Below are 12,534 nucleotides of genomic sequence, written 5' to 3' on the forward strand. Positions count from 1 at the left end.
GGAACATCTTCCCATAATTGAGCAGCTGCATACTCAGTTTTGCCTGTCCCAGGGCCTTGGTGGCATAATTGGGGTGGGGTGGGGTGGGGTGGGAGGGACTCTAACCTTGTGGATATTGCCTTCTTTGAGCATCAGATGAGGGCAATTCCTAAAGGACTATCGGCTGCTACTCTTTGGCTGATAAAATGGCCATTCTGTGAGGCTTCAGGCAAAGCGACCTTCCAGACTGAAGGCTCTGCCTGCTCCTCCCTCTGAACCAGTTCTACGCCCTCCACTGCTTCTAATTCTGCCCTTCTTCACCAGAGCCGAACACAACAGACAAGGAGTATTTTCTGAGCAAATTTATTTAAATTTTCTTAATACAGTTTAGAAACTGCAGAAGTAAACTAAGTTTTACATTCGCTACAAAGTTCCCCCTCTTCGTTTATTATGAACCGCCCCCCCCCCCAACCAAACCCACACAACTGATGCATTGTGTAACTTGCTGTTTGGGGCAGGTATTGGGGCTCTCCTTTGTATTGGTGGGAGCAGACTCTTGCATGGGAAAAGCCAGCCCTTGGATTATTTTATGAGCAACAAGCCTAGAGGAGCAAGTCTCTTAAAAACAGTATTTATATATTTACAAAGCTAATCATCTGGTGGGGTGATGAAGAAGCACCATAGTCCTGGAAAGGTGAGGCTCCAGATGAAAATGCAGCAAGCTTCTATTGCACTTTAAGTGCCTCCCCCCGCACAAGCCAGTGGCATGCCTGCCTCATTCAAAAAGAGGGTGAGCTCATCAGACCTCAGCGCCTTTTGACCAAACAAACCAAAGTCCATTAGCTCTCAAACAGAAAGCCAAACCCAAACTCTAAGCTTGCTTGGGGTCCTGGAATATTTGCTGCTGAGCTACTAAGCACTGTGATAGTTATATCCAAGATACAATTCACCTTCCTCAACTGAAAACAGCTTTAAGAAATTTCTATGGAGTGCCAGCTTTATGTGATCATGTGCTTGGTGCAAAACTCCTGAACTTCTGCATAGCTTCCGAACGAAACTGTTGGAAAAGGCAACCTTTCCAGAAAGCAGCCGCTTTGGCTCTTTTGGGGCGCTTTGCTTTTATGGTAATTTATGCTTAAGGACAGAACTGACAAGGTTTCAGTAATGCCTTTACTCCTGATGCTTATGACTTATAAGCATTTTCTTATTTTGCCAATTATAATGAAGAAACACTTGATTTTCCAATGTAGAAAACTCCAATAAGACAGATCCTTTTGCAGCAGACAGATAAAAGTTGTGTTTGTATTTTTCACTCAATAGAGGGGGAAATGATCCTTACTGCCAATAAACAGTTCTGATTTGATTCCAAGATAGTGACAATCTAGAAATAAATAGCTATAAATACATTCAGAGTTCCTATTACAAAATCATGAAGGAAACACAAAATGGGGAATTAACTTCTGATCCAAACCTAAGCATAAAAGACAAGGCATGTCCTAGCAGGAAGAGACGCTCAAGACAGGCATAAAACAAGAGGGAAAGAATTGGTCCAGCACCAACAGTCTTGAAACATACCAATTAGCATAATTCAACAATCTCTTCCTCTCTTAAATGACACTAGGTGGCTTTATTTGCTTTGGGTATACATAATGAAAGCAGCTTCTGTCTTTTTTGGAAGAGATTCAGTACCTTGGAGAAACTGCAGCCGTCTCTCTGTACAAATGCACACCATATGTGTGTGTGAGCGTGTGCGTGTGCATGCATGATTGCACGTGCAAAAATCATGCACCCACATGCACACACACACAGTTGTATCAACACGCCATGTATGCGACTTGAGCACAGATCGGTCTTCATTCGTCATTGGCAGCACTTGTCCCTCTCACTTCGCCTTGGTTACGCAACTGTATGGGGGGAGAGGGGGGGAAAAGAGTCCGTCAGTCAGTGACCAGTTTTCACTGATAGACAGATAGACAGACAGACAGAGAGACAGACAGCCAAATGCTCTTGAACATTTCTCCAGGGAAGCCATCTTTACATCGTGCAGCTAAACCACCAAGATAAAGGAATGTTGTGAAGCTGATGTGAATGTCAATTTACAATTGAAGCAGCATTCAGCGATTTGCAGGGTGTCCCACTCAGAATAAGAGATCCTGATGTTGTGCATTTAGGTATAAAGGCCAAACTTTGGGGCTCAAGAGGCTGTAGTTCATTCAGTAGGAAGCTAACTTGAGAGAAACAGCCTAGAGTGTGACTGGCTCGGATACACCTTGCAAAATGAGGAAAGGCCTGCAGCCTGTTACTTCTTTTCCAGTTTAACCACCAAGTTTTTAGTGCCTCTCCTACTTCAGAGCAAAGTCCTGAGCGACCCAGATAGCTCTGTCTAGGGTATATCTAGGGTGTGGCAGGAAAGTATGAGGTTCTGCTACTGGGGTGAGGGTGGGGTTTGTTTGTTTTTTAACATTCTGATATAAAACCACAGCTGTCACGTTCACAAGAAAAGCCACTCACTGTTGGGGTGAAGCAAGGACCCAGAGTGTGTCGCTCTGAGGAGATGCCTTTGCCCTGGAGTGTGTCGCCATGTTGGCTGACGAAATGCCCTCCCCTGACAGGCACACCAGATCCCCAAGTGAAAATGCGCCTCCTTACCAAGGCTTTTTAGGTTTTTAGCTTCTTCTTTTCTGCAACTGTTTTCATCACCTTTTGTTTACTGGCATCTTAAAGAATTATTTTTTTGTTTTACTGATCAGTTCTTTATCATTTATATTATGCTGTACCTCATCATCATGAAAGGTGGGCTATAACTCTTTTAAGTAAAGTAAATAACAAATGAAATGCCTGCATTGAGGTGCCAGCGCCTGAGCTGGGAAAGGTGGAAAAGGAGGCTAGAGGAGCACTGTGGCATCATTTGAGTGATACAGTAACTCCCCTTGGCAGGAAATGTCCTTTGGCAGGAGAGGCCTGAGATCCTCAGCACCCAAATCACTTACACAGCTTCATTTGGCCTCTGACCCTACAGAAGATTCCTCTAGACATCGGCAGCCAACGTACCTCGGACGGAACCCTTCTTACGCATCTAGATGCAAAATAAAACTGTCAGCCACTAGGCAGTTAACAGAGGAGGATTTAGTTGGAAAGGATTACACTGGTCAGAGAAAAGCCTCTGGTAGCCAGTATAAAATAGCCTTGTGCCCTGAAGCAAGTGAGAGGAAGGAAGAGCGCTCCATTTGCAACCAACAGCACACAGTTCAAGCAAACGGCAAACTCCGAGTTGCCCAGGGGAGGAGAAATGGAAAAAGAAGAGGAGGAACTACCACCAAGCAAATATATATTAAAAGGTTAAGAAATGGATCCCCAAATGTATGTTAGGGTTAAAAGTGGTCCCTGCGTCTAAAACCATTGAAAACACCTGTCCTGCAACATCTCTCCCCTGCTGGGGCTTCCTATGAAGGGCAAACAACCACCAGATGCAAGATGTTAGTCACAACGGACAGAAAGAAGGTGGGATGCAGGAGGTGAGATGAATCAGAGAAGGAGCACACACAACAAGATGTCAAGAAGAAACAGAAAAGCTGGCTGAAGAAGAGATGGGCCAAGGCAGCCAGAGACCTTCAAGGAAGGAGAAAGGCCAAAAGAGCTCAAGGCAAGAAACCGGGTCCTGAGGGGGCAAGAGGTCCGTAAAGCCCATTCCCCCTCCCTCCAGGCTAGGCAGTCTTGGCACCCCTCAGCACCCCCGTGCCTCTGATCACATGAGGAAGCATCTGTGCAACTGGGCTGCCCAGAGACACAGAGATGCTTGTGAAGAGGGCAGCAGCTTCAAGGAGCACCGCAGCAAGGGCTGGATGGGCTGCTGGAGGTCCCAGTGCAGAGCCCAAGAGCAACCTGCATTTACCTCCATGGAGGGAGCCCCACAAAGCAACACGCAAGAGGAGACAGGCAGCAACAACATGACAGGGAAGGACAGAAAGGAAACACAGGACAGTCTCCATCATGTACATGTACTGTAAAATCCTTGTTCGCTGGAGGATTGAACAAATGAGCAGCAGAAGAAGAATGTGGCAGACACCAGGGGGCTCTCTTGGGGATCTTCCTTCCTGCTCTGACTCTTTCCTCAGGTTTCTCAGCCACTCTGCTCTATGGGGAGATGTCCCTTGTAGCGTTAGTAGCATTAGCAGTAATTCAGAAGCGTACAGAACAAGCACACATAGCCAGCAAAAAGCCAAGGCAAGTTTTAATAGCCAAACTTCATACAGGGGAAAGGAAAGCCCTGCAGACTGGCCAGGATGTCCTGGTCAAAGAGGCAGCTAGCCCATCAATCTGTGGTTTGCCCTTTTAAAAAGGGGGGCTGGCTCAAGTGAGCAGCTCTGTTTGCCACTCTTGTCTTTTTTGCTTCAAGAGTGAGCCTCCAGAGGGCTGAGCAGTCTCTCCCACCACAGTAATGCTCCAACAAAGTGCAGTCCTGCATTTCCCAGAAGGCCTGAATGCAGCAGAACATGGCAGCTGTGCCAAGTCAGAAACCTCTGCAAGAGCACTCTTACCGCTTCCAGCTCTCTCTGCGTTTCATCCTCCATCCGCCGGATGTCCTCCATCGTGAGGTCAATCCACCTGTCAATCCAGCAGAAGAGCTGGCGATGGAAGTTGGTAAATATCCTTTTTTCTTGCTTTAGAGAGAAAAAAAAAGCAGGCTGAGGCCACAGTCCCTCAGGTTCACTAAGCAACTGCTGTTCTATTTCTCCTGCAGCCTTCATAGCTGCCTCTCTCACAGGACTAAGGGAACAGTCCAGAAGCAGATCTACCCCCAAGAAGGCAATTCTTCCAAAGTCAAACCAGGCAATTCAAATCAACACACGAGAAGCTTGTCTCCTCCAAGCTCTGACAAACATTCCCAGCTTCTCACCTTCTGAATAAAGTTCTCTATTTTGTTCTGCAGTCCCCACCACTTAAACTTGATTGTCACCAGCTTGTAAGCACACATTTTCGGACAGTCTCCATCAGCAGACAACTCCTTCTGTTTGCAGAGAAGCAAAAGAAGAAGGTGAGTGGGGTGTTTCTGTTTGACAGGCATCAGACAGACTCTGGGAACTGAATTGAAGTCATCCCTACTAAAAAATCAAGTCACAATTCTATGGAACAGGACTTCCTCTCCAAGGCTGCTTTGGGCCCTCACTGTCAGTGCTTTTCGATGGCTGATTAAGATGCACCCAGGTGGCCTCTGGCCCAGTGGGCAGTCTTCCTTCCAACATGGCTGTGCAATGCAGTTCTAGCTGGTGCACATTTTCACACACAGGCCAGTCACCCTCCTCAGAGAAAAGGGCTGATAGGGAGGCTGGGGGAGGCTGGGCAATATCCTACCACACAGCAAGAAATGCTGGTGCCCCGGAAGAGGCGAGGGCAGCAAAGAGCCAGAATAAATGAACCGATATTTTATCAATGCTACATTCAGCTCAAGAGCAGGTGTGCCATTTCATATCAAAAGAAGGCTCAAAAGAGATTTAATATTCACAGGATCCCTGTTCTCATAGGAACACAGGAAGCTGCCTTGTGCCAAGTCAGACCCTTCTAGCTCAGTATTGCCTCCACGGAACGGCAGCCATGGTTCTCCAGGGTTTCCGAGGAGGGAGTCTCTCCCCCGCCCGCCTTGAGATGCCCCTGGGCATCAAACTTCAGACATTCCACATGCAAAGAAGATTCAAGGTTTAAATAGTTTAAAGGCAACCAGCATGTTTACCTGCTGTGGTTGCAGATTAATAGGAAGCAGTTAGGATTAATTAGGATGCTGAATGCTTCAAAAATCGCGGCAGCTAAAAAAGCCAATGCAATTCTGGGCTTCATCAATAGGAGTATAGCATCTAGATCAAGGGAAGTAATAGTGCCACTGTATTCTGCTCTGGTCAGACCTCACCTGGAGTACTGTGTCCAGTTCTGGGCACCACAGTTCAAGAAGGACACTGACAAACTGGAACGTGTCCAGAGGAGGGCAACCAAAATGGTCAAAGGCCTGGAAATGATGCCTTATGAGGAATGGCTAAGGGAGCTGGGCATGTTTAGCCTGGAGAAGAGGAGGTTAAGGGGTGATATGATAGCCATGTTCAAATATATAAAAGGATGTCACATAGAGGAGGGAGAAAGGTTGTTTTCTGCTGCTCCAGAGAAGCGGACACGGAGCAATGGATCCAAACTACAAGAAAGAAGATTCCACCTAAACATTAGGAAGAACTTCCTGACAGTAATGGCTGTTCGACAGTGGAATTTGCTGCCAAGGAGTGTGGTGGAGTCTCCTTCTTTGGAGGTCTTTAAGCAGAGGCTTGACAACCATATGTCAGGAGTGCTCTGATGGTGTTTCCTGCTTTGCAGGGGGTTGGACTCGACGGCCCTTGTGGTCTCTTCCAACTCTATGATTCTATGATTCTATGACTATGATAGAAAACTAACATGCCAGTTTTGCCTTGACTCTCACCCATTCACACGAGAAGGGAGCTTTAAGAGATCTATGCCTACAACCCCCCAATTCAGGCCTCAAGCCACAGCCAGGAGAAAAATCCCTCCCTCCCTCCCTCCCTCGCCCAGACACAGACCACAGGCAAACATGCCTCTCACTCAAGGGCAAATGCTTCACCTGTACACCTGTGCCTCACTCTCACAGTCCACCTATTCAGACATGCCTCCCCCCACTCCCCCCCCAAACTACCCAGACACTTGCTCTTGTCCTCTCACAAACATACCAAACAGATGCACACCTCTCCCTCTCTCACACTCGTGGCCAAAGGGGGTGACTCAGAGGGAGGGGCACAAAGCAAAACCCTGAAAAGGCACAGCAGGCTAGATTCTCAACCCCCCAAAACAGTAATAGTCTATATGTTTTATTTCATATATCTGGTTCTAAAAAAGGCTAGAGACTTTTTTAAAACAAAAGCTGGGAATTTACGAATTATGGTTCATCCTGGGGGCACCAAAGGACCACAGCGCTTGTGGGTGCTGGGTTGGCAATCCCTGCTCAAGAGCTATTCCGCGTCGACTTTTTCTGTTGATTAGGACAGAAAAGTCAAATAGTATTACCTTCCAGTTAGGTCCCAAAGGGCCTCTCTTGGTCTTGACTGACTGGAACAAGGCTGGGTCCTCATCAGCTTTGTAGTCCTGTGAAATCAAAAGCCCAATGAGGAATTAGGATGGGGTTTTTTTGGGGGGGCACTCAGGCAGCATTTTTCATTGCCAAAAAACAATCAAGTAGGAGCCACAGAAGCTGTAGAATAAAGGAGAGTATAGCTGTGTTCTGTTCATTTAGTACAGGGGTGGGCAACCTAAGGTCCGGGGGCCAGATGTGGTCCAACTGCCTTCTCAATCCGGCCCGCAGGCGGGTCCGGGGAATCAGGGTGTTTTTACATGAGTAGAATGTGTCCTTTTACTTAAAATGCATCTCTGGGTTATTTGTGGGGCATCGGAATTCATTCTCCCCCCCCCAAAAAAATAGTCCAGCCCCCCACAAGGTCTGAGGGACAGCGGATCGGCCCCTTGCTGAAAAAGTTTGCTGACCCCTGGACAACATCATGAAGATGATTTCAAAACTGAGCCCACTTGGTTGGGGCGTAGGGTTAAGCATGCAACCCCCACATCTAATTGGCCACTTTACCAGCCAAGGTGTGAAATCTCGTTAGAACATTAGCACCGCCTTGCCTAACAATAAAAAAATACAGCTGGGGAAATTGTGATGAACTTGCAAGGGGAAGAAAAGAAGAAAGCCTCACACACTGCTGGGAATCAACACCTTCCTGGTATAACTGTGATGCCACCCCAGAATGGGCCAATTCCAGAGGCCCGCTTTAGCTACATTTCAGTCCACAGCTGAAAAAGGTTGCTGACCCCTGATTTAGCAGCAGCTAATTTCCCTAAAAAGGGGAATTTAACACAATACTGGCCACTTTTCCAGAAGACTCGCCCTTAAGCTGACTTCCCAATGCGTCTTCCATCAATATCTCTACACACAGGTGTTCTTTATTTATTTAGGAAGCCTCATTAAGGAATCCTAAGTCCATTTAAAAGTTTGGACTTCACTTGATGCCTGAAGGATAGCAAGGATAGCAGCAAGTGAACACATTCCAAAAAAAGTCTTGTCCCCCCCACCCCCGACACTGCAGAATCACAGATGGTCACATCTGTTGTTGAGGGAGAGCATTTTGGACTTGTTTATGCCAGTGGGTGAGCAGGCTTTAAAAATCCGTGTCCAGACATATGACCAACAGAATGGAAGACTGTCCAGCCTCTGGGACCCCCCACCCTGCCCCCATCAGGATGATGAACAGGTATGCAAGAATCAATCCCATGGATACCAGAGAAAGCAAAATGCTCCATTAGCAGTTTTGGAAGATGGGAGTTCTGCTGCCCTCCCTCGGCATTTGCTCCCAGCTCTAGGTGCACACGCCAGGCTCTGGCCAGGTGCAAGTTGGGACCTTGGCCTTAAGTCAGTTGAAGCCAAGGGATTCCTGTGCAATTGCCACAATCACTCTTGGTATGTATTTTTTCCTTCTGCGTCCAACAACTACAGCACAGAGCAAACATCACATCAGCTCTAATTCTGAGTTACAGAGAAGCAACTGACCAGCAGAGCCAACTCGGAGGCTATTGGGGAATGGGAGAGAGACGTGGCTGAGCAGTTGCCTTCTCCTTGCCACCAACTACAGACTCTTCATCTCATTATCAAACCAGTACAGCCCAGGCAAATCTTCAATGGCTGGTTGTTTCATATTCCTCCTCCTTTGCCCGGCAACGAGAGCACCATCTTGTGGGCAGGCCTCCCTCCTGGGCAGCAGAGCAGCACTTAAGCCACTTCCAATGGCCCCTAGGAGTTGGCACCTATGCCTGGAGATAACAGAGTAAACGATGCCAGGAGGGAGCTGCAGCCCAAGATAGGAAAAGAGGTGCTAAGGAAACACTAGGCTTCTTTAAATGAACTCAAATCTCCGGGGCCTGATGAGGTGCACCCACAGGTACTAAAAGAGCTTGCAGATGTAATCTCAGAGCTTCTGTCTATAATTATTTAGAATTCTTGGAGAACAGGTGAGGTCCCTGTGGACTGGAAACGAGTAAATGTTGCCCCCATCTTCAAAAGGGGGTGGTGGTGGAGGAAGACACAGGTAAGTACCAACCAGTCAGCTTGATGCAGATACCAGAAAAGGTCCTAGAACCGATAATTCAACAGTTGATCTGTGAGCCCTGTGATTACTAAGACCCAACATGGGTTTCTCAAGAACAAATCATGCCAGGCGAATCTCATTTCTTCTTTTGATGAGGTAGAAGCTTGGTGGATCAGGGGAATGCTGAGGACCTAATGCATCTTGATTTTAGTAAAGCTTCTGACAAGTCCCCCATGATACCTCAGTTTGTATCTGGTTGGCTGACCAAACCTAAGGAGTGTTCACTAATGGTTCCTCATCATCCTGGAAAAAAGGGACAGGTGGGGTGACACAGGGTTCAATTCTGGGCCCTTTGTTGTTCAACAACTTGGAGAAAGGAATTCAGGGAACGCACATCAAATGTGCAGATGACACCAAGTTGGGAGGGTTAGCTAATGTCGCAGAAAGCAGAATCTGGATTTAATATGACTTTAACAGATTAAACTGGGAGAACTGGGCCCAAACTAACAAAATTAATTCCAATAGAAACAAATGTAAGGTTTTACACTGAGGCGGGAAGAACTATCTGCACAAATATAAGATGGGGGACACCTGGATTGTGGAAAGAATCTAGGGGTTTTGGTGGACCACAAGATTAACATGAGCCAACAGTGTGATGCAACAGTGGAAAAATCTAATGTCATTCTTTGGTGTATCAGCAGAAGTATAGTGTCCAAATGAAGAGAACTAATAGTTTGACTCTATTCTGCCTTAGTCAGACCACACCTGGAGGACTGTGTCCAGTTCTGGGAACCACAATTTAAAAAGCCGGAAGGTGTGCAGAGGAGGGTGACCAAGATGATCAAGGGTCTGGAAACCAAGTTTTATGAGGAACACTTGAGGGAATTGGGTATATTTAGCCTGGTAAAGAGGAAACTGAGGAAACATGATAGTCATCTTCAAATATGTCAAGGGCTGTCACATGGAAGAGGGAGCAAGCTTGTTTTCTCCTGCTCTAGAGGGGAGGACTCGAACCAATGCCTTCAAGGTACAAGAAAGGAGATTCTCACTAAACATCAGGAAAAACATTCTGAAACTAAGATCTGTTTGACAGTGGAACGGACGTCCACAAGAGGTGGTGGACTCTCCTTCCTTGGAAGTTTTTAATCAGAGGTTGGAGGGTCGTCTGTCATGGATGCTTTAGTTGAGATTCCTGCATCGCAGGGGGTTGGACTAGATGACCCTTGGGGTCCCCTCCAACTCTACAATTCTGATTTGTATTGCAGCTATTTTGAAGGCCATTTTTGTGGCAAAAAAAGGCCTTTAACTGTTGTTGTCCCCTTCATGGATCACTGCCTTGCCGTGGCGAAGGGGCTTGAATAACTCAGAGAAGCTATGAGCTACGCCGTGCAGGGCCACCCAAGATGGACAGGTCACAGTGGAGAGTTTTGACCAAATGTGATCCACCTGGAGTAGGAACCGGCAAGCCACTCCAGTATCCCTGCCAAGAAAACTCCATGGACAAAGGCAACAGGCATATAAAAGTTATGACACTGGAAGATGAGCCCCTCAGGTCGGAAGGCGTCCAACATGCTACTGAGGAAGAGCGGAGGACAAGTAGATTCAGAGCTGATGAAGCGGCTGGGCCAAAGCCGAAAGGATGCTCAGTTGCGGATATGCCTGGAAGCGAAAGGAAAGTCCAATGCTGTAAAGAAAAATATTGCATAGAAACCTGGAATGTAAGAACCATGAACCTGGGTAAGTTGGATGTGGTCAAAAATGAGATGGCAAGAATAAATATTGACATCCTGGGCATCAGTGAACTAAAATGGATGGGAATGGGCGAATTCAGTTCGGATGACCATCATATCTACTACTGTGGGCAAGAAACCCGTAAAAGAAATGGAGTGGCCCTCATAGTCAACAAAAGAGTGGCAAAAGCTGTACTGGGATGCAATCTCAAAAATGATAGAATGATCTTGATATGAATCCAAGGCAGACCTTTTAACATCACAGTAATCCAAGTTTATGCACCAACCACTGGTGCTGAAGAAACTGAAATTGACCAATTCTATGAAGACTTACAACACCTTATAGAAATGACACCAAAGAAGGTCAGTCTGACATCAATACCAGGGAAGATTCTGGAGCAGATCATTAAGCAAACAGTCTGTGAGCACCTAGAAAGGAATGCTGTGATCACCAATAGTCAGCATGGATTTCTGAAAAATAAGTCATGTCAGACTAACCTGATCTCGTTTTTTGGCAGAATTACAAGCCTGGTAGATGAAGGGAACACAGTGGATGTAGCCTACCTTGATTTCAGCAAGGCATTTGACAAGGTGCCCCATGATATTCTTCTAAAGAAGCTGGTAAAATGCGGTCTTGACTATGCTACCACTCAGTGGATTTGTAACTGGCTGACTGACCGAACCCAAAGGGTGCTCATCAATGGTTCCTCTTCATCCTGGAGAAGAGTGACTAGTGGGGTGCCACAGGGTTCTGTCTTGGGCCCGGTCTTATTCAACATCTTTATCAACGACTTGGATGATGGACTCAAGGGCATCCTGATCAAATTTGCAGATGACACCAAACTGGGAGGGGTGGCTAACACCCCAGAGGACAGGATCACACTTCAAAACGACCTTGACAGATTAGAGAACTGGGCCAAAACAAACAAGATGAATTTGAACAGGGAGAAATGTAAAGTATTGCACTTGGGCAAAAAAAATGAGAGGCACAAATACAAGATGGGGGACACCTGGCTTGAGAGCAGTACATGTGAAAAGGATCTAGGAGTCTTGGTTGACCACAAACTTGACATGAGCCAACAGTGTGACGCGGCAGCTAAAAAGGCCAATGCAATTCTGGGCTGCATCAATAGGAGTATAGCATCTAGATCAAGGGAAGTAATAGTGCCACTGTATTCTGCTCTGGTCAGACCTCACCTGGAGTACTGTGTCCAGTTCTGGGCACCACAGTTCAAGAAGGACAAACTGGAACGTGTCCAGAGGAGGGCAACCAAAATGGTCAAAGGCCTGGAAACGATGCCTTATGAGGAACGGCTAAGGGAGCTGGGCATGTTTAGCCTGGAGAAGAGGAGGTTAAGGGGTGATATGATAGCCATGTTCAAATATATAAAAGGATGTCACATAGAGGAGGGAGAAAGGTTGTTTTCTGCTGCTCCAGAGAAGCGGACACGGAGCAATGGATCCAAACTACAAGAAAGAAGATTCCACCTAAACATTAGGAAGAACTTCCTGACAGTAAGAGCTGTTCGACAGTGGAATTTGCTGCCAAGGAGTGTGGTGGTGGAGTCTCCTTCTTTGGAGGTCTTTAAGCAGAGGCTTGACAACCATATGTCAGGAGTGCTCTGATGGTGTTTCCTGCTTGGCAGGGGGTTGGACTCGATGGCCCTTGTGGTCTCTTCCAACTCTATGATTCTATG

At 46.7% G+C, this 12,534-nt stretch overlaps 1 protein-coding gene across 1 annotated transcript in view; it reads right to left on the reverse strand.

The window, feature by feature from the left end:
• Positions 1-326: 326 nt before the first annotated feature.
• The window catches only part of PITPNB (phosphatidylinositol transfer protein beta), a 34,852-nt gene continuing 22,644 nt past the window's right edge, over positions 327-12,534 (reverse strand). Inside the window, exons 8-11 of the mRNA XM_080986632.1 lie at positions 7,036-7,113; positions 4,877-4,987; positions 4,518-4,640; positions 327-1,883 (exon numbers count right to left, since the gene is read on the reverse strand). Of these exons, the coding sequence (XP_080842758.1) occupies positions 1,833-1,883; positions 4,518-4,640; positions 4,877-4,987; positions 7,036-7,113 (363 nt within the window). The 3' untranslated portion in view covers positions 327-1,832. The remainder of the gene's footprint in view (positions 1,884-4,517; positions 4,641-4,876; positions 4,988-7,035; positions 7,114-12,534) is intronic.

This window comes from Podarcis pityusensis (genome assembly GCF_964106645.2).
Source record: "Podarcis pityusensis genome assembly, chromosome: 16".
Lineage (NCBI taxonomy): Eukaryota > Metazoa > Chordata > Lepidosauria > Squamata > Lacertidae > Podarcis > Podarcis pityusensis.